Source organism: Pezoporus occidentalis, unplaced genomic scaffold (assembly GCF_034315485.1).
Source record: "Pezoporus occidentalis ecotype Australia unplaced genomic scaffold, CSIRO_AGI_Poc_V1 ctg11, whole genome shotgun sequence".
NCBI classification, from domain to species: Eukaryota; Metazoa; Chordata; class Aves; order Psittaciformes; family Psittacidae; genus Pezoporus; species Pezoporus occidentalis.
The window spans coordinates 9342414-9363532 of NW_026912886.1; the positions used below are offsets into that span (position 1 = coordinate 9342414).

General features: G+C 42.1%; 1 protein-coding gene across 3 annotated transcripts in view; it reads right to left on the reverse strand.

Moving 5' to 3' along the window:
- Positions 1-21119, reverse strand: part of CEMIP (cell migration inducing hyaluronidase 1) — a 111941-nt gene that overhangs the window by 23522 nt on the left and 67300 nt on the right. For all 3 annotated transcript variants that reach the window (XM_062630120.1, XM_062630100.1, XM_062630110.1), the window contains exons 8-14: positions 20996-21091; positions 20235-20356; positions 17918-18059; positions 16912-17103; positions 7218-7393; positions 6432-6641; positions 1581-1786 (exon numbers count right to left, since the gene is read on the reverse strand). In XM_062630120.1, coding sequence (XP_062486104.1) covers positions 1581-1786; positions 6432-6641; positions 7218-7393; positions 16912-17103; positions 17918-18059; positions 20235-20356; positions 20996-21091 — 1144 coding nt within the window. The remainder of the gene's footprint in view (positions 1-1580; positions 1787-6431; positions 6642-7217; positions 7394-16911; positions 17104-17917; positions 18060-20234; positions 20357-20995; positions 21092-21119) is intronic.

Here is a 21119-nt window from a genome sequence, read left to right on the forward strand (position 1 = left end):
AATAAAAGAAATTCCCTGAAGACATTTCACTGTTAGCCATCAATCAGCTTCTGTCTAATTTTCAGGATGGAAGTCTGGCTCCAAAGAATTTTTCCCTAACTTTTTGTTGATCAGAAATTTAGCTCTTCCAGGTTTTGAGTGTTTTTTAAGAATAAATTCCTGGAGAAAAATCTGGACTATTAGCAGAAGCGTCCCTGTCTCCCAGCAGCTTCAACACAGCACCAACATTCTGTGGTCTCAAGACAAATCTTCACTGTGGAAGACCTCCCATTCTGTTGCACAGGGGCCTTGTCCTCAAGATGATCCACCATCAATTTTAAATTCTTAAAGGCAAGTTTGATGTCCAGCTTTTAAAAGAAAATGCTCTGAGAACAATGTGGTTCCACAGGTCTGCTCCAGACCATTTGCTACGCTCCCTGGACTACAGCTGGGGATCTGGTTGCCTAGCTGCTAAGTACACAGGTTTTACTGTAAGAGTTTAGTGGTCTCTCAAGAAGAGTCAGGGAGACATGGGAAGAAAAAGAAACCTAATTAACTGCCTGATACGCATCAAAATGAGCAGGTTCCCTGAGCAGCTATTAATTAGCAATGAATAACTTTCCAAGTTGTGCACCTTGATTCTGGGGCAGAAAACCAGCTGGCAAATCATGGAAAGAATGGCTAGAATGGCCTTCAGGAGCTCAGTGAGCCTATACCCTACCTTACGACAGGATCAACTACAACTACAGTGTTTGTGACTGGCATCCTCTAATCTGTGCTTTAAAATTACTGCTAAAGAACCCATCAATTCCTCTAAGAAAGAATTTTAATGTTTAACTGTGTGGCCCAGCTGGTTGTTGTTTCTTCTATATTTCACCTGATTTTTTTCTACAAGGCAACAGAACTGCAAAAAGAACTTGTAAAATCCCTTCTTGTTGCAAATGTTTAATACAGTGTTTGTGGCAAAAAGAAGTTTTGAGGAGCTTTCTCAGAAACATTTTAATGAGCTCATGTATAGACAAATTATTAGAGGTCCAATGGGAGTATACAGTCTTCGATCTTTTACTAAATTCCAATTCAGTGCTAAACTGCATTTATTATATCATTTTAGTTTCACTCCACAGTTGGGCAGACTGCCATATGAATGCGTAACACCAATGCTTTAGCATTAAACAGGAGTCATTCTTCACAAATAATGACTTCTGAATTATCAGCAGTCTTTTCAAAATCAGCTACCATTTGAGATGAGCACAAATGTCAGAACTCAGCCCATTCTGAACTCAGCAACTTTTTGCTGAGCCATTGGGATCAAGTGTCCATAATGCACAAGGCATCACCATGTCCTTTGAATGAGATTTTCAGTATCTGAGGTAGGAACACTCTCAATTGACTTTATGGTAAAAATGAAAATTACACCCTAGGTGTGTAGGCATCTGAATAGCACAAGTATAAAGATCGCAAGCAGACTGCTCTCCCAACCTTTGGGACATGCAGCCCAGACCTCTATAGAGAAGGACTACATAATCAAATACACAGAGTGCCATCTTTTATGGCTAAGTCCTGCAAAGAATAGAAATAGGAAAAGGAAGGCTCCCACTCACCTACAGTCCTGCCTGGGTTTAGGGATGTACCCTGGGTAAGCACCCTCTGTGATCAGCTTGCACATCCTGCTGTCTCGGTCAGAGGGGAGCAGAGTGCTAGGTTTAACAAGCAGTCCGAGGCAGTGATCAAATGTGTTGCGCTCTTCTGGGCCATCCTCTGTAAAGAAGCAATGGCCCAGTGCATCATAACCCACAGCATCTTTCACCTGCATGTACAAAGCAAAGGTCAGTGTTCAGGTTTCGTGCTTCAGCCACTGCATAATAATAAGAAACTTTACAGCAATGGTACATAGGAAACTCAGTACCCTCTTGAACTCAGGGTGTATAAGGAAAACCAAAACCAAGATCACTCTCTGCTCCTAAAAGCTCATAGTCTAAGCAATAATTCCAACACGTAATTAGAATTTGTCATCACCTAGGAAATGCTCATTCCATTCTTATGTTTGTTTGTGAAATCAGAGACTGCCTTAGCATGAGGCTGGAAAAAACACAGGGTGGGGGGTGAATGGAGGACATTAGATGTTCAAGTCACATCTGGGCTCATTCATCTTCATGTGGAGTTCCATGGGCAGCACATAAAGTGCATTTGAAAAATGCAGCTGAGCTGAAAAAATATTTTTTCAGGCTATCACAAAGGCGGCAAGTTGTTTTCCAGACAGGCTGGCTTGTTTTAGGTTTACCTGATCCTTTTCTCCAAGTTGTTGACAGAAGCTTTACTTGACCCTGAGACATATCAGCTGGTGTTAATGATGCTCTGCTCTTGGTTTGAATGTTGTTAACATTGGGACATTGTTTTCTCAGATCTATCAGTGATGTGATGGGTATTGTTATGCCCAATACAACAATTTCAGGAGCAGATATGTGAATTCAAAGCATAAGGCTAGGACTGGCTGGGAAACAACAGCCCTTAGACACACTGCGTCCAGCAAGTCAGTTAGTGGATATGTCTGAGGTATGGAAAATGAATTCCCGGTCTCCACTGGCAAGATGAATGGCTGGCACTCCTGGGCTCCCTCCTTGCTCTTCCCATCAGCCATCACCCATCAACCACCTTGGACTTAGGAAACCTTCCTGGCAAAGGTTAGCCTGACACCTGTGTGTTTCTACATGTGCTTCTGATGAAACAACAATTACCAAGGGGCAAAAGATAATCTTGAACTGGATAGAAGACCTGTTCTTTATGGTGTTGTTGGGAGAGCTGGGTGCTCAAGTGTCTGAATTACCTTTGCAAGCTGGCCTGAGACTCTTGGATCATATCCATGCCTCATTCTCAAGGCAAGGAGCACCAATTTCAAATAAAATCCCAGGGCTAGTGTTGAAATGATTACAAATATGTTTTCACATAAGAAGGAACACTTTGCTTGCCAAACCTATTACAAGCTTACATCTGCACACACATGTACTATGTATCATCCATGCTCCAGTGTAAATACTCAAATCTCTGAACATCACAGTAAATTAAACACAGCTAAATTGACCTGCAAAGTGGTGCATTCCTTTAAGCTATCTCACTGAAACTTACTGCTAACTTCACTGATCTAATCATATGATAACTTTTGCAAGGTTTAGGCTTTTTTAATTAGGTGTAAAATGTATGGACTAGACAGAACTGTCCCTTCTTGGATGAGTGAGCTGTCCCAGCCTTGTAATGGTAAAGGTTTGCAGGACAGAACATTTCAGGAGAATGAGCTATCTTCAGAGGAAGTTTTCCAACACGTAGGGGAAGTCTTTTAACCACACATATGTCAGAATTGCACAGAAACTGCCACCAATACCTATTAGCTTTCTCTCACACAACAGTAATACTGGAAAGACACATAAGTAATGGTGCTGTGACATTCAGATGATGGAAACAGTTTCCCTAGAGAAATGTTAGCCACTTTTTATGGCCATTTATCTCTCCAGCACAGTGCTGCACTAAGACTGGGACAGGAAAACCTGTAGTGACCAAACTTGAGCCCACCTTTGTGTGAGTAACACTACAGGGGAACCCATCTGGTATAGTGAGAGGAGTGAAGCAGAGAGAGAGGCACTCACTGGCACAGGGACTCAGAGCCAGTGAATGCCCAGTGTTCTCCTAACTCGTTCCTGAAAGCCCACAGAACAACATGGAGTTAGCAGCCAGGGACCTGGTTCCCAATGCATTTGTCACTCTCCATTTTATAAATTACTTTCCCCATATCTCATCCCTCAGTCAGCTCTTAGTTTCCTCTGCGTGTTTCCATGCACAAGCCCAGTACTGAAATGCTTGGATAGCAAATGAGATGCTTGCTCCAAAATCACTTCTCAAATGGATCTAATTTTTTAATTTGATTTAAACCTTCCTAATAGTCCATAATCTTACTTTAACCTTGAGTAATTTATGACCAGATAATGAACTTTTGGTAAAACAATTGCTGTGCAGTACAGCTGGATTAATAACAGCAGATACCACTGAAGCAGTTAGACAGCACAACCTCATATTCAATGAAGTATGGCTGTCCCCTGAATTCTGCCAGACTGTTTTTCTTTTGACTTCCTCTTAATTTCCCTTGCCAGTGGCTGTTTCTTTTTTATCTTGCATACTGGGATCCAGTGGAGAGAGTGGGAATCAGAGCAAAGTTTCATCCCCTGTATTGCAGTGGCGCAATAGGTGGGTTTATGGCAAATGTATTAAAGAAAACATTGGGTAACTATTGCATTTTCAAACAACAGTTATGATGAGAAAACAATTTCTACAGATTTGTTTCCAGAAGGACCCTCTGTGTCCTCCAGTGAATACGAATTTGCAGACAAGTGCAGAACAGCCCATCAACGGGAGTGAGCTAATGTTGAGATTGTGACTTTCAGCACAGAGTACAGACCCACAGGAAAACATTTCTGTCATCAGGAACTACTGGACACTGTTTTCTGCTCGTGTTTTCAGTACGAGTATCTCTGAAGTGACATGAGGTGTCTGAAGTGATAGCAAAGGAAGCAGGGTAGCCTGTATGCAAATTACCAGCCTGCTTTAATGACACTTAAAAATAACTGATGCCCCTCTTCCATTTGTTAAAGCATTTGCACAGGCACTCAACCACAGCCCTGCAATAAGCCCCTCTGAAATCAATGGCTTCATGTTAAGCACATCATTAAGTGCTGTGCTATGCTGAGGTTTAATAGCCCAGATAGATTTTTTTGTACAGCTATTTCCAAAATGTGGTTTGTGCCCACCATCAAGGCAAATACTCCCTCAGTGAAGTATGCTTTGGTTCTGCCTGATCTCAGAGGGAATGAATGTTACCTGGGGAAAGACAGAGCTTGTCTGTTTGCAGAAACGGTGATCATGCATGTAGAAACAGGTAGTGTTGCCCAAGTAAGAAGATAACAGGCAGCTAGGAAATGTACAGAATAACTGTTGTAATCATCAGAGACCCATGTGGGTGTCTGTGAATATATCTGGGGGAGAAGGAAGAGGAAAGGAAGGAAATTAGAGTCAGAAGGCAGATGAGGAGATTGTGGTGGGATCACCTGATGAATTGAGACATGGAGCTGCTGATTGCAGATGTCTACCATGAAGCAATGAAACAACATTTAAGTGATGCAACCTTTGGAGCACATCTTCTGTGATGCAACTGAACAAACTTGTTCAGGTTGCTTTATTTCACTGGGACTTTCTTTTAACTATCAGCAATAATCATACAGTTAAAATAGAAAACAAACAAGTAAAATACTATGAGTAGAGTTTAGCATCCACACATTTTGGTAAACCATAACCCACAGGGATTCAATTCTTGACTAATGTTTATTATTTGCCCCAAATGTTAAGATTTCTCTTGGGTGCCTTGTCATGGAGACAAAGCACGGTCATTTAGTGAATTGTGGCTGTGGAGTAACAGCAGGAGGATCAAGCTGCTTTCATCTGCTACATCAGCCTGTCTAAATTTCATCATGCCATCTTGGGTGGAAAAGCCTGAGCACATGGATGGATCTCTAGCCCATTAATCCTCCGTGGCACAGTTATCACTTGGAGAAAGCAGGGCTTTAGCTGGCCTGCAGCTCACCAACAGCTGTGCAACCTCTGCTCAGCCAGAGGAAGTTTTTATGGTGTCATTAGCAACAGTACACGATAGTGTGACAAATGAATCCTGCAACACTGCCCTTACACTCTGCACATTAATTCCATACTAAGCCACTGTACTGGTGACTTCGAACTGGGAGGATGCCATATGACCCTGAATGCCTTATGTAATTTATATAGCGGAATGTCTTTTTTCTTTAGAAGCTGTGTTCACTTGCTAGGATTTTAGGATCATGTTATAAACTTAGGACAGAGGTCAAAACAAAACCTCAGTTTCATAAATAGCAGATAAAAAGCTGCTCTGCTTCTGGAGCTGCAATTTCAATGCCCTCTCTTCAACTTCGGTGCATTATAATTTTGCCTGTGACTTTCCCTTCCAATGGATTTCTTGCTTTGGAGGACAACTCAGACAAATCAGAGCTCTCTGAGTGCTGAACATTATGAATAGGATTGCAAACACAAACCTTTATTACAGGAAAGATGAAGCACGCTTAAACCTTCTGATTATCATCTTTAAATAGCAAGCTCTCTGTCTATAGATAGATCCAGCTACTCATTAGAGATGGGCTGGTCTGCAACAGACAAAAGCTCTGACTGCTCTGAGTCACACACAGCCTACAGTGCCACACTGGCCTCCTCCTTTTGAATGCAGGTTGAAATAAGCCTGGAATATATATCCACAATGGGAAGAGGCAGACATGAGCTCAAACAATAAAACACATCATCCTTCAATAATTAAGCTGTAGTCATACTATGAGGAAATTTTTTAACTGGTGCTTTGATGTCCAAGGTAGACATTTGGGGCTTCTTACCAGTAAACCATTGGATCCATGGACTGTGATACAGCGGGAAAAAGTATGGTGGATGGAGACATCCTTCACATATGTCGGAGGGTTGTAGCCTCCTTTCTCATCCACGTCTCCAGCCATATGGAAGTGAATTGGGTAATGTCCCATTGTCTGCTGGCCCATGTATTTCAGTTCTAGACCTTCGATATGAGTAGCCTTAAAATCAAGACCAATCTGGAGAACAACAGAACATCAGTCAAGTAACATGAAAGACTGTTGAGGAGGGGGAATACAAGAATAGGAAAGGTTGCACTGTATCTGCCAGGAAGATTTACCATGTGGAAGGAAGTGTATAGCTGCAGGGTGAGGAAAAGAGGGTCATGGTGGCTAAAGGGACCATGATTGCTTTTTGATCTCCCCACTGCTGCAATGGCTACATTTAACTTAAATTTAGAAGGAAAACAACACGTATTTAATATTTCCATGAGTTTCAGTCAGCTGGGCTCAAATCAAACTCCCAGGCTGAGCACCACCAGAATCTGGGGAAAACTGGGATTGGGATATGGAGATTGTATCTCAGGTGGGTTGAGCACCAGCCTGTTTGGCTGAGCAATGTCTGCAGGGGCATGAGGTACACTTCAAAGCCAAAGGACAGGCAGCAGCAGTGGGGGTGATGTGATGTATTGTGGGGAGAGGCTGTTTGCTCAGTGGCTAACATGAGGGATTTCTCTCTTCCTGCATCCTGGCTTCCTCCGTATGTGAAGGTGTGGCTGGGAGGAGGAATGTGCAAGGAGAGGGTTTTAGCCTTACCTTGATGTGTCCCCCAAAGGTGTCGAAATCAAAGAAGGAGCATAACTTGCTGTTGTACTCATAGCACTGGCCCTCCATCTCGCCCATCACCACGATGTTGCGGCTCAGCAGCCCCACTTCTGCCCTCATGTCAACACCATCAATCACTTCACCAGTGTGGAGGTATGTTGCTTTCCCTAAAGGAACAAGATCCAGTTTCAGGGTTACTCTGCCAATGCTGCTGGTTTCCCCTTGTGCTTCCTGTGGTGGGGTTGGCATGATAATGAAAGGAGTAACTGAGTCAGCATAACCTGTTGATTGACTCTCTAAGGGAGAGAAGGCTGGAGCACAGGTGTCACCCAAGGCCTTGCTGAGATATTTGCAATGGAGGAGGTGGGATTTTTGGTTTAAAGTTTCTTCATTTACCCAGGGAGTTAAACCAACAGCCTGTCAGACAAATCACATTTCCTACCTTGAAAAGGGACTGTAATCCAAAATAGAAAGATCTTGAGTGGTCCAATCAGCTGCGTGTGAACATTTTGCGCATAGAAAACTGATGATGTAGCTACTGAAAAGTCTCAGCCTCCAAGGTTAGCACAGCACTTCTTATAGTGATTCAATGGGAGCTGCTCAGATCCCACAACACAGCCCGCTCATGGGCGAGCATCAGTCTTGCTAATGCCATAGCTGCTAATCTAAGCAAGGAGAGGTCTGAGCAGAGAGTCTTGTGAAAATTGAGGCTTGGGACAACTGCAACCCCTCCTCCAGCTTGTGGGCTCCAAAACCTATCACTGCCTGCCCTCCCAAACCTCTTAATTTCAGTTCCACCTGCATGTCTCCAACTTGCTTCACTCTGCCCTGGTGTAGTCAGAGTTGGTAGATCTTCCACCTACCCCATGCCACGTCTCCCTTTGCTAGGCCAAGTCACTCATACCATCCTTTGCACAGATACCTGGCTTCATGGAAAGGTTAAAAGCACAGAAAACTTTCCCTGGCCTAACCAAGAAGGGGTGAAGTCCAGGCAGTGTGGATGTCTAGAAAGCAAAATCATCTCTTTGCTATAATTTCATTCAAACATATTCATACTCCCTCCTTCTTTCTGTGGCTTTCTGCAGAGAATGCAGTTGGAAAAAGGTTCATCTTAGTGACTACATTCTGTATTATTCCAGTAAAAATAAGTAATAAACTCTTTAAGTAAACACTGAACTTTAAGGAATGCTACACTTGTATGTATTTCATTTCAGTGGAACTGTTCAAATACGTAATTAGAAACAAATGGCAAGCCTGACTATCGTTGTGAAGTACTTTATGCTTAAACAGAGGTACCAAGTTAAAGGGGGGGATTTTTGAACACTGAAACAGTTTTGTGTTTATCCAAAACATGATGCTTGACTTTATAACAAAGATAAGCACACACCATTCACTCCCTCTTCTCCTGCAGCTGGGAGCAGTGCAGTTTGATGGCAATACTGGGATATGGGAAGGGTGAGGACTTTGCTTTGCTCCAAGAGTGCTGTGTTGTGGGACAGGGTTCACACCATTACATGTGCCCTCTGCCTCGGCACCTCCACCTTTAAAACTATGAAATTATGTGAAAGAACACTCTCTGCTAACTGGAGGAGTGGTGATGACAGAACATTTGGACACAGCTTTCTGCCTGTGGGGGGGGGGAGGATGAGGCTACTCCAAGCTCCGTGCTCAGCCCCAGAAATGAGGGGCTGCAAGAGGCCATGGGTTTGCTCCTCACCCATTTTGCAGTCACCTCCCTGGAAAGTCCTGGTCTTCCCTGTGTTGCTGCCCTGAAGCCAGTGAGCCTCATTGGATGTGTGGTCAAAACCAAACTCAGACCATCCAAAAAGCAGCTTTGCTTCCCTTATTCACATACATTTAAAAAGCTGTTGTAGTTAAGTGCCCTCCACACATTGAACAAGTTTGCTAAGGAGCATTGTGACTTGTTATGAAACCGGTTTTAAGCTGTTATTTTACAGTTTCCCCCTCAGCTGACCTTTCTTTGATTTACTGAAATGCAGGAAGAAGTTCAGATAATCATAAGAACACCCTATTGGAAGCCACATCTCCAGGATTTGTGGCAGTGAAATTGGATAGGCAGTCTTGTTATTCATGCACTGAGCTCTAGAATAATAAATGTCATGCTTGCATGTATTTAATTTAATCTAATCTAACACCAGTCCAGACATGTAAAATAGGGTAAGCACTGACAGGAATGTTAAATACGGACTAACCAGTTTCTAAATATAACATCTTGGGTGCATGTTTTTCACTTTGTACTTTTGCTGACTTGGCTTGTTTGGAGATAAAAGGCGAGATGGAAACCAATTCCCTTCCAATGTAAAAGTGGATTTTGAATAATAGCTCCTTTAAAAGAGTTCTGAAAAACAAACCTCTCCTCAAGGCAGCTGGAAATTCAAGGTCCCCATGGCAATGGGGCTGTGCTCCTGAAACGGATCATGGGAGACAGCCCCTGCCATGGGAGCTCTTAGGTGCTGTAAGTGCTGCTGGGAACCAGCACTCCAGCAATAGCAACTTCCCATGGGGCTGGAAGCACCACAATGTGCTTTTATAGACACGTGGCACTTCCAGGGAGCTGCTGGGGCATGTTTAGTGATAGGCATGGGGAAAAAAAACAGCAAAAGAGACTGCTCCATGATGAGTTCAGGGAGTTCACCTGGGGACAGGAGTGTCCCACTATGCAGAGATACAGACTTGAAGCTCGGCTGCCAGCACAGGGAGCCTTCCCAGAGAGCAATCACAGTATCTGAGACCCTGAGACCTATAGAATCATAGAATAGTCAGGGTTGGAAAGGACCTTAAGACCATCAAGTTCCAACCCCCCTGCCATGGGCAGGGACACCTCACACCTGGCCATAGGCAAGCCCAAACCAGGGGTTTTCAAACCCCTACTGAAGTGGTTTGATACTAAAAAAGCAACACTGTGCTTTGGATGTGGGAGGAATGTGTCTGCTCCTTCAGCATCAAAGCCAACAGCTGTGATTACTCAACCACTAACAAACCCATGGGTCACTGATTCACTGTGTCCTTCTTTGGGCTCATACTTGCTGCATCCCTCATGGACAGATGCTGCCCTGCCAGAAATCCAGTCTTGTGCCATGTTATAATCTAAACCCATCAAAGCTTTGCAGTGACTTAGATAATGTCTCCCCGTAAGAGGCCTATGTGATGGACTACCAAAAATGCCCTGAGTTTGCCACTTTATTTGTAGTATCAGTGCCTCCAGGTAGCAATATGTAAATTCATGGTGAAAAGCTTCTTTAATGTGTGACCTGGCCTGGTAGATGTCTTGATCCAGAAAATATGAGGACATTTCCATGCTTATTACTCAAGACAGTGACTATTAAAGTCACCAGTTCTTGGTAAGGACAAGGTAATTATGGAAAGAGCATGCATTAAAATAAACATAGATGATCCACTAATCAAGGGCATGCTTATGCTAATAAAGCAATTCAAAGTAGAGTCTCTCCAAACTGTACAATGCTCCAGGACAACCTGCCATACAAACATAGCCATAGAACCTGGGTCTCAAGCCTTATCAAACCTAGGGAGGGTGGAATTTTAAAACTATTTCAGCTGCTACAGCTGTGGATGTATGCTTAGCTCTGGTGAATTACACAGATGTCTGACAACCCTCCCAGGTACACTTATGCATTCCTAAATGCCTTAGCTCTAAACGACAAACTGCTAAATCTCCCTTTCAGAACAGGCACCTGAACGTCTGGCTTTGGTGAAGATGAAGAGGAGCTAAGATGCTCCTGGATTTATTTTTTTTCTCTAAAGGGTCTTTTGTTCTTCTTTGGGCTCTCTAAGGCCAAGACCTTCTCTTTCATGATCTTTAAACATTTCCTAAACAAGAGTTTTTTAAAGGAAATGCTAAACACAAACTTGTATGTTTCACCCATGTAAACCAGCGACAGTGAACCCTTCAGGGCATCTTTCTAATCAGTGCAATTCATTGTAGATGCCATCCCAGGCCTCTTGTCAGGTTTAGCGTTTTTGCCAGATATTTATCAGCACTGGTGGTAATGCCCTTATTCCTTATATTTAATAACCAACAAATGTTCACACAGACATCCTGTCAAATCCTCATTATTCTGAATTATTTTGATGCTATTGCATCCCTAAGCCACAAGCCTGTAATGGAACACAGCATGATTTGGGTGAGTTGATCAGCTTCTTGAGTCATACAGTACAACCTGATGTCTTAACAAATAAATATTCCTTGTATTCCTAACTTTCACATGGAAAACTAAGTTTACAGTAAAAAAAAACAAAAACAAAACCAAAAACCTACAAAGCAAAACATATAGCAGAAAGGATGAAACTTTATAAGGAGTTCAGAGCTAAGTCTTTTGGGGATATTTTCCTGCTGGGTAACTCATCCTATTACAGCCCTTCATCCCTTTTCTCCTTCAAGATCCTGCATGGTATCCTGCAAAGGTTGGAAATACACCCTCTGTTGTAGGAGTGTGAAGAGCCTTGATTTAACAGGGATATTATTAAGCGAATTATTAAATACTCTATTGGATCAAAGCCTCTGTAGCTGTTTGGTCTCAAGGCTGAAACAAGTGGATCTTACTGCTGCAGACTGGTGCAACAGGAAGATTGATGTGGACTAGGGAAAATGCATCTGCTCATGCTGGCTTTAACTGAGCACTGAGAGGTCTGTGTTTTATCCCAGTGCCAGTGTCACACTCTTTCCTAAGGCCACTCCTGTCCCGTCTCACACCCTCCTTCTAGAGCAGCTACTTGGCAATGTACTAACATACTTCTGTAAATGCTAGGGTTTCCTTCTCCAAATGTCCAGGTTTTTCCTCTCCTTGTGCTGACATTTAAGTTCTTGTAGCTGGGATGGGAAGATTAGGCAGGTCTAGTGGACAAAGAGATCAATTCCTTACTTAAATCAGGCCCAAACTCAACTCTTCTGAACCGCTATGTCAACTTGAGTATGCTTCTGTCAACTTTGCTTCCAGGCAATACCCAGGGGCAGAAGAAAGAGCTCAGAAAGACTGTTTGAAAGGGCCATATCACAACATTTCCTGCCCAGCCTTAAAGCACCAGGGTTGGCTTAAAAAAAAAAAGAGTTTCTGGCAAGTTCCAGACAAAATGATGCCAACTTCTAAACAGAACCCCCTAAATCTCTAAAAGTATCTGAATTTTGATAGCAGAGTAACTTCTCCCATCCTTATAGCACAAGGTGAATGCCAACACAGGCTGTGAAGTTTAGACAACTATGGATTTACGTTTTTTATTCATGAACAAGATCACTGTAAACTCTATCTCTCTCTAGTATTTGCAATCCAATAGGCAGGATTTATGATATGTGTGTTTGTAATCATAGATTCACCAGTATGTGGGGTAACTGGAGCAATTATGCAAGGTACAAACAGTTTTTTCATGCTTTATCAAAAGCATATAGGAGCACAAAAGAGCATTTCATCATTTTTGTTCCATGGTGAAACTTATCAGCATTAGTAGTAACTTCATACAGAGCAACCAAGATGAAGATAAGACTTGTTTCCCAGGGAAACTACACAAAATACTTGATCTTTCCTACTATCCAATTCTATCACAGCAACACAACCCTTCCTTCCTTCCTCCTCCCTCCCTCTGCCCTATACTGTTGTCCCTCCCCAAACCTTGTGAAGTTGGAAGATCAAACAGTTTTAATCTGTTCCCACAGAGAAAATAACCTAAGCACAAAAATGACAAGCAAAAACCAAAGGAGGCAAGAGAAGAAAAAAGTTCCATTTAAGTGAGCGACCATTTGATGGAGAGCAGGACCTGCAGAGCTAAGTCCTCATGCAAAACAGGCTTACACATGGAAGCCACAGTTTTGACATTAATGTAATTACTCCAATAAAGGAGGGCATAAGGTCAGTGCCTGGATGCCCTCCACAACTTTCTACACTGTGATTTGCAGAAGTCCACAGCTAGACAACTAAATCCTACTAAACCCTGTTGGCAATTCAGTATTAACACTCTTAAGCTGTTTTGAAAAGACCAACTTCTAATCAATCCATTCCTAGCATGTAAAGAAAGGGTGAGTTTTCAGCAGAAAGTATCAAATATAAATAGGACATGAGCTAACAAGTGAATTTGATTTAGTTGGCACAATACGCTAAACTGTGTCTATCAAAATATTATTAAACAATGACAGCATCAATTACAATCAAACCTTAGTATGCCAAGTGGCTGCAACACTAAATTGTCTGTCCACAAAGCAAATGTTTTCTGCCTTTTTTTAAACAGAGACTCTTCAGTAGTTCAGACCTGACATTTAGGTTTTGCTTAAAAAAAAAAACAAAAAAACAAATTGGAAAAAAGGAGAAAAGATTAAAAGGAAACAAATCATCATGGGTAGGAATGGTTTTATCATTTGCCTTTCAAAGGGCAGACTTCTGGAGTTTTCAGCTCTTAAACTAAACCTCTTAGGGAAAATCAAGACATGCCACTTACTACAAATTACATTCCTCTGAGACCCCACATATAAATGTATCTGTGTGGAAGTTTTCTTCTCAAATGGAGCAAAACAATCTTGTATGTCACATAGCAAAAGGCAGATGGGTATTTATGTTGAATACCTTCTTCATGCAATTAAGAGCTTAATGTGTCATACAAGCACAGGTTGTGCTCACCTGTGCTAAGGCTAGAAGCAAGCCCACTGCTTTTGCCAGCTATTTTTCTGTGCTTGCACTCTGTCAACTGATCCTCATTAACACAATGGATGATGTGCCACTGGAAAAAAATAAAGCCTTATCAAAAGCAGTGAGACCAGCAGGTCGAAGGAGGTGATCCTGACCCTCTACTCTGCTCTCGTGAGACCTCACTTGTAGTATTGTGTGCAGTTCTGCTGTCCCCAACATAAAAAGAACATGGAACTGTTAGAACAAGTCCAGAGGAGGGCCACGAGGATGATCAGGGGACTGGAGCACCTCCCGTATGAAGACAGGCTGAGAAAGTTGGGGCTGTTCAGCCTGGAGAAGAGAAGGCTGCGTGGAGACCTCATAGCAGCCTTCCAGTATCTGAAGGGGGCCTATAGGGATGCTGGGGAGGGACTCTTCATTAGGGACTGTAGTGATAGGACAAGGGATGATGGGTTCAAACTTAAACAGGGGAGATTTAGGTTAGATATAAGGAAGAAGTTCTTCCCTGTGAGGGTGCTGAGGCGCTGGCACAGGTTGCCCAGAGACGTTGTGGCTTCCCCGTCCCTGGCAGTGTTCAAGGCCAGATTGGACAAGGCCTTGAGCAACCTGGTCCAGTGGAAGGTGTCCCTGCCCATGGCAGGGGTGTTGGAACTGGATGATCTTAAGGTCCTTCCCAACCCAAACCATTTTATGATTCTATGATTTAACAGAAGTCTCACAGGTAATTAACTGAACCACAATAAGTTTTACCAAAGTCAGTACCTGATCACAGGATGGTGGATTCATATGTGCATACCTGTGTGCAGACCAATTTCAATGCAAGCCAAACACTCAGAGTGGTGGTATTTGCCTCCTCCAGCAATGAACACACTTTGAAACCCACCACTATGGTACTGCTGCCGGCTGTGCAGGCTGTGGGAAGCTACAGGCATTGCAGAGGGGAGGAGGCATAGAGAGCACCCACCCCGTGGCTCATTTTGGCTACCTGCATGTCATGGCACAGGGCAATGGATGAAGTTACATCATGGCTGGGGAAAGAGCAGCTCAGGGATCTCTTGGCTCCTGAAAGCTAGGGAACAATCTCAGCCGCACCCAGGGTTTATTTCATCTATGCTGAACTTAGATTCAGACAGATTATTTTATTTTCTAGTGTGAATGTGCTTTTGTTAACATGAAAGTTGGATGTAATTTTTATTCCTGGAGTAGATTTTGCCTTGATTTATATAATCAGTGAAATCCCATTGACGTCAATGGAGTTGCCTGGATATAAGTAAGGGCAGGCTTTGGCCCCAGTGTTCATGTCATTTGTGGTAATAAAAAGAATGTCCTAATTCTCCTAAAGAGTAATTGGAGAGTAAAAGCACAATTACTTTAACAAGTGTTTCCACTGCTTCTTTACTTAAAATTCACATGAACTTTTTTGTTGTTTTCAACCCTTTCTTCATTTCCTTAAACTTAATTGCCATCGTTGCAGAAGATAACTGTAACTTTATGAATTTCACAGATTCAGTAGATTATGGGAAGCCTAAAGAGAAATATTCCCATGTCATCTTTATTTTCACTGACGATCTTCCAAGATCATCTTCATGATGTGGCTTGTATTATGCTACTCTGGCACAGTTTTTCCAATAGCTCAAAAGTTGCTCAAGAAAAATATTCAGCTTTGAAAGTGCTAGACATTTTAAGTCATAAGACTATGATACATTCAAACTGTGAACAACATTTTTCTTGGCTTGATGAACACCTCTCTTCAGGGCCAAACAGCAATGAATGGCTAGAGCTCTCTGGGGAAGCAATTGCCACAGGAAGCATATCTGTACCTTCCAGAAGATGTTGCATCAGAGATAATGAGGAAGTAGTTCATTTCACAGAACTAAGCAAACTCCCTGGTGCACTGCATGCTCCAAATACCCTCATGGTTTCTCAGAAAGATCTTACTGTAAATACAGACAAAATCTCTGCCTACAGCAACTGCCAATGTATAAGAAAAAGATAACCTAACATGTATGATTTACCACTAGGCAGTCGCTGCCTTCAAAATACAGCCTCAGCTATTATGTAGCTCTATATCGTAAAATAACTTTTGCTTTTGAGTAAATGATGTGTGAGTAAATTATAGAAGTTAAAAACTCCTCATCTATTCCTGGAAGAGGCCGTTCGTTCATGTGGTACTTCCATGCTCTGCTTATCAGCATGCCAAAACGTAATTCTAGAAGGAACAGACCACTTCACAGACTCAATCCCACTCTGGATTTCACTTTTATGCTCGTATCAGTAACAGTTTGTGCTCCACCATGGTTATGCTACATAATTGGACTTAGTATCTGAAGACCATCTTACAATGATTAGACTACAAGGCCTTTTCATCAGAGGCAATTTGTTCTGGATTTGAGCTGGTCACCTAACCTGGTTCTGAAAGTGCAACTGTTCATGAGAGCTCACAACTCTCTGGCCTCATGATTCCAGAAATGTTTGGTTAATACATCACCTCTAAACAATGCCGTCTGGAGACACGGCAAATGAGAAACAGTAGCTTCAGTAGTACAAAACAGTACTTCTAAATTGCAAGATTACAGTTCTCGTTAAGTGTAACTTCCTTAGGAAAACAGCCAGCTGCACATTAGTTCATAGCCTTGCAGTCTCTCACGGTCTGCTCCTGCCCTAGCACACTCTTTGGATCAGCTGTGCTCATCTCCTGCTTTCTAGGAAGTGATACGTTTTCAAATGCAGTTATGTAAAATTGAACATTTAAAATACATGACCTGTATTGGTCTCTCTTAAATACATACATGCATTCAATAGTGTGCTTGAGGACAAAACCAGGAGTCAGCTATGTAAAGCGAAGGCAGAAATGAATCAGAATCAAATTAAATGTCTTTCAAGCATGAAAGGCATATGTTTACCTAAAGCATTTAAAAACTAGCCGTCAAATTCAAGCGTCTTTCAGCTCTCCACTGTTCTCAATGGAGTCACCTCAGCACAAACAACAGAATTTGTGAACTGCAACACCAGCAGGGTAAGATGAAGCACCTTACCTGCTACCTTGACCTGGGTGGGTCTGCAGGCTTTGCATGGCAGTACTTGGAACTCTTCTGCCTGGTACATGGAGTAGTCAGTGCTTGCAACCACCAGCCTGTCTCCGGGTTCCCATGAGCTCACATCATCCACCAGATTCAGGACCGTGCTGTTCACATTGGTGTCAATGGTTACTGTAAGTTTTGGTTTCACTGGAAAGCCAAAATGGAAGGGTGGAGAATTCAGTTAATCTTATCAGAAAATGTTTGCTCTTTACTTTTTTATTTTTTTTTCCCCCTTTGCCTGGAATGCCACCAAAAATGATGATTTCCTCATGCAACAAAAAATACTTAACTCTTCAAAACATGGCTTTTACTGGCTTTGGCTTGGAAAGTGAGCAAACAAGAAAGTGTTTTCCTTCAGTTACAGGCAGGTGGATTTTCCACTAGCCCCAGGACTAAATTTAAATGTAGATCTTAGTGGCTCTTTTTCACCACACCCACTGAGCAGCAGCACTTGTGGGTGCCGGGCACTGTTATTTACAGCAGCCAAGTGGTCTTTAACCTAATGACTGTTTTTTCCAGCAAAACAACAGTCTTCCACACCTCCTCTTCCCGCCAAAGAATCCTCATGACCTGTCTAATGATGAGGTCAGGGACAGCAGTGCTGGAATCAATAACTACAAAATAAAGTATTACTTTCAAAACCTGTTGTCTTTGCACACTCCAGTTGACTAACTCTGCCTCATCCAGAAGTGCTTTAGCAAAAGACAAGGTATTACAGGAAAGGACTTGCCAAGTATTTGCCATAGCCTTGCTGGGTTTTTCAGACACCACCCTGTTGCTCCTGTTGCTGCTCAGGAATTTTTCCTGAGATAAATTGTGCTGAAGATTTATCTGTGTTCATGTCAATAGCCCAGCCCAAGTTTTAGCTTGACTCAAGATGTTCTTGCACAGAACAAGAGCCAGTCATCAGGAGACTATTTCTGCTTTTCCCTGGTCCGGCTTTCAGACATGGGGCTCATACCAGATCTGCCACACAGGAACCGTACTCTGTAGTTCTGGCAGCCCTCGCCTGTCTGGTCCTTCCCATGGCACAGAAACCTGTAATCATGGCCACTCTTGTAGAACACTTCAGTTGTTAAATCAGCTCCATCAAGCGTCATTGCCTGGAATGAGAATAGAAAAATAGGTGATACCTTGAGGTGATTTCATCAAAGCACCGGTGCCATCAGAAGAAACCTTTGCTTTGTTTTGTGTGATGCACAACAGTTGTGCAACAAAACGTGACTATGCAACCGCACTCCAGCTGGTGCTCAAACACAGCTATTCTATCCACAAGCTGCACAGATTATTGCTAGGTGCATGCCTTTCTTCTGTATCTATATTAAGACCGTGTACTTTTTTGGGAGGAGTATTCTGAGCTTCACTAACATCTGTCTCGGTGCCCTAGATTTTCTCTTGCCATTGGCTTGAGGGTAGATGAAAACACTGAACACAGATGATTGTACCCAAATGAACTAATCATTTCAAGCCTCTTCACTGCACTCATTTAATGTCTTGTGGCTAGGCTATGTCGGAACCTTGCAGAAGGAAGAGGTAGGGGTCTTATTTCTTCTTTGAATGGATCAGTCTCTCGAACAAAAAAAATGCACCAAACTGCTGTATGACCCATTGCTCCAAACAGAAAAAGAAAAGGTGGCTTTTTCTCACATACAAGTGCCACTCTGTAGAGCTGCCTTGAGAAGAAAAGGCTATATCCTGACAAGAAGCAGTGCAATATGTAGCCTTGCCTGTGTTCCTGCTGGAGCCTTGTCACTCCTCAGGGTCATGCTGAATTTCACATTCCAGCTCTATAGCTTGCAATTCTCTTGACCCTTTCACAGAGATGTGATGATTGCATTGGGCAATCCAAATATCATGTGCATTTTTACAAAGCACCAACAGGTAAGCCGTCTTTCAATGAAGGGTCTGATCCTGATTCTCTCACTCATGTAGACCTTCATTATTAATGCATACACCCCACTGCTGTGTACAGGATTAGCACCATCAGCTGAAGGAATGTGCCTCTGGCTGTGCAGCATTTCTGTTATTATCATCATATCTTCAATTTCCTTGTATGTAGCATAGCTGGAGCAGACCAGCTGCTATAAATCAGTGTAACTTTATGAAACCAATGAGCAACACCAGATTACACTACCTAAGGATTTCCCTAAGATCTGCAGGATAAACCAAAATAAGCTGTCTTGCTTTTAATATACATGGGGAAAAAAAGTAACTGTGATTTAACAGTAGAGGAAAAAAAAAGTTTGTTTCTTGAAAAGAATATCTTTCTTGTTTCCTTTTTAGTACGCGTGCTAGAAGGGACTGTGTCATAACAAACATCTGACCCCTGCTTTGAAATAAGTTGTCACTTCTAATATATGTATATTGAAGCAAAAATTAATATGGATTTGCTAAGACCTGGCAGAAAATTATAGGCAGGTTTTTCCTTTCTGTTAAAGGGGAGATGTTTTATGACATCTGGCTCTGGAAACTTTCACTCATACTGTCAGCATTCCCATTTACTTCAATAGCTGCATTCTTGTGAATAACGACAACTCTGCTAATTCAGAGTATGCAGACTACCAGATACGAAGTATTTTATTGTCTTTTGCTAGGCAGTGCTTCTGCTATAGTTCTTTTGCCAGGTAGACATACAGTATATGGTGAACATATGCAAAAAAAATCTTGGTATTTGTCTTTTTGGGGTTGGGTGTTTTTTTCCATTAAAGAGGCTTTTGCAGTCTCGGGAAAGGTATATGATTTCTCATCAGCTTGCTGGCCTGGTGGCATAATTGTGTTTAGCCCCAAACAGAATTCACATTTCTTTCCACAGGGACAAAACAATTCACTCCAACAAATGGCTGCAAGCTCACTGACAGCTGGTAGCTTTACCTATTACAGCTGGTAGCTTTACCATCTCATTGCATTCTATGATTAATTTTTTTAGGGAGGGTCCATTCCAAGACCATTTAAAAACTTTGAAATTTTCATGGGTTTTTTTTCCTTTTAATCTTCCATCAGGGAACCACATATTTCATGATAGCATCTGTGATGTCCATGACCCCATCTGTACTCCTTTTCATGCCAGAAGCCAGAATTTACTGAAAGGAGCTCAGTTCTTTAAACTTGTGTCTCAGAATGATACAAGATACCAGATCTTGTTGGTTATGTATTAGAGCAGTAAAATAATTTGTGTCTTTTATTTGGAAATAAAAATCACTGACAAGCACAATTACTTTGGTGTTCAGTGTCAGTCCAAAAAGGACTTGCTCCTCAAAACAAGTGGTAAGCAAGCCTACCTGGATGTCAATGGGCTGCCTACAGATTTTATCAGGATGAGCAGCTTTGAAGTCAGAAAGCTTCTCCATGTCCTTAGATCTTGCTTTATCAGGCTTCTCAAACCACTCTGTCCATTCTACATCTGGAGACAAGTGCAAACAAGAAAAGCAATTTGTAAGTCAAGCTTAATGAATGTACCAAAAATTCATGAAGCATAATATGATCTCAGATATTATTCCCAAGTTTCTTCCCTGATGATCTGATTCCTGCCTCTTCTGCCAGTTTGTCAGAAGCTTTAAATGACGCTGTGAAGTGTAACGAGCTAAGAGAGAATGGAGTTATTAAAAGCTACATAATTGGAGTATGCAGTATGATCATTATTAATAGGAATGGATTTTGATGTGTCCTCCTTAGCTGCCTTTCTGATCTTGATATCAAGTTACTGCCATACAGTTACTGTATGTTGCCTGAAACATGGACATGATGACTATGCAGTCAAAAGAAGTAAGAGGTTGTGTGTGATCTCTTAGATCATAAAAGATGGACTTTAATACCCAGTGCAGTAAAGGAAAAAGGATCCCAGTTATTCAGAGTCCTGGAGACAACCGGGGAAAGAATCTGTGCATGTTCTTTACTTAGGTTAGTGGCGACGTAAATAGCAGCTAGCAAGTCCACTCTTCCCAAATGGAAAAGTATTTCAATAAAAAGGATGATTCACCCTATTTGTCTGTCCTGGGTTCAAGTCTTTACCTCCGAGATAGATGGCAAACAGGCCTCTTACCTTGAACCCACTCACTAGCTGAAGAGACGTTAAAATATTCTCCATTCTCAGCTTTGAATAGTTTGAATACTTTGGCCACAGCTGACCCTTTGTGACCTGTACAAAAACAAACATTGGTAAAATT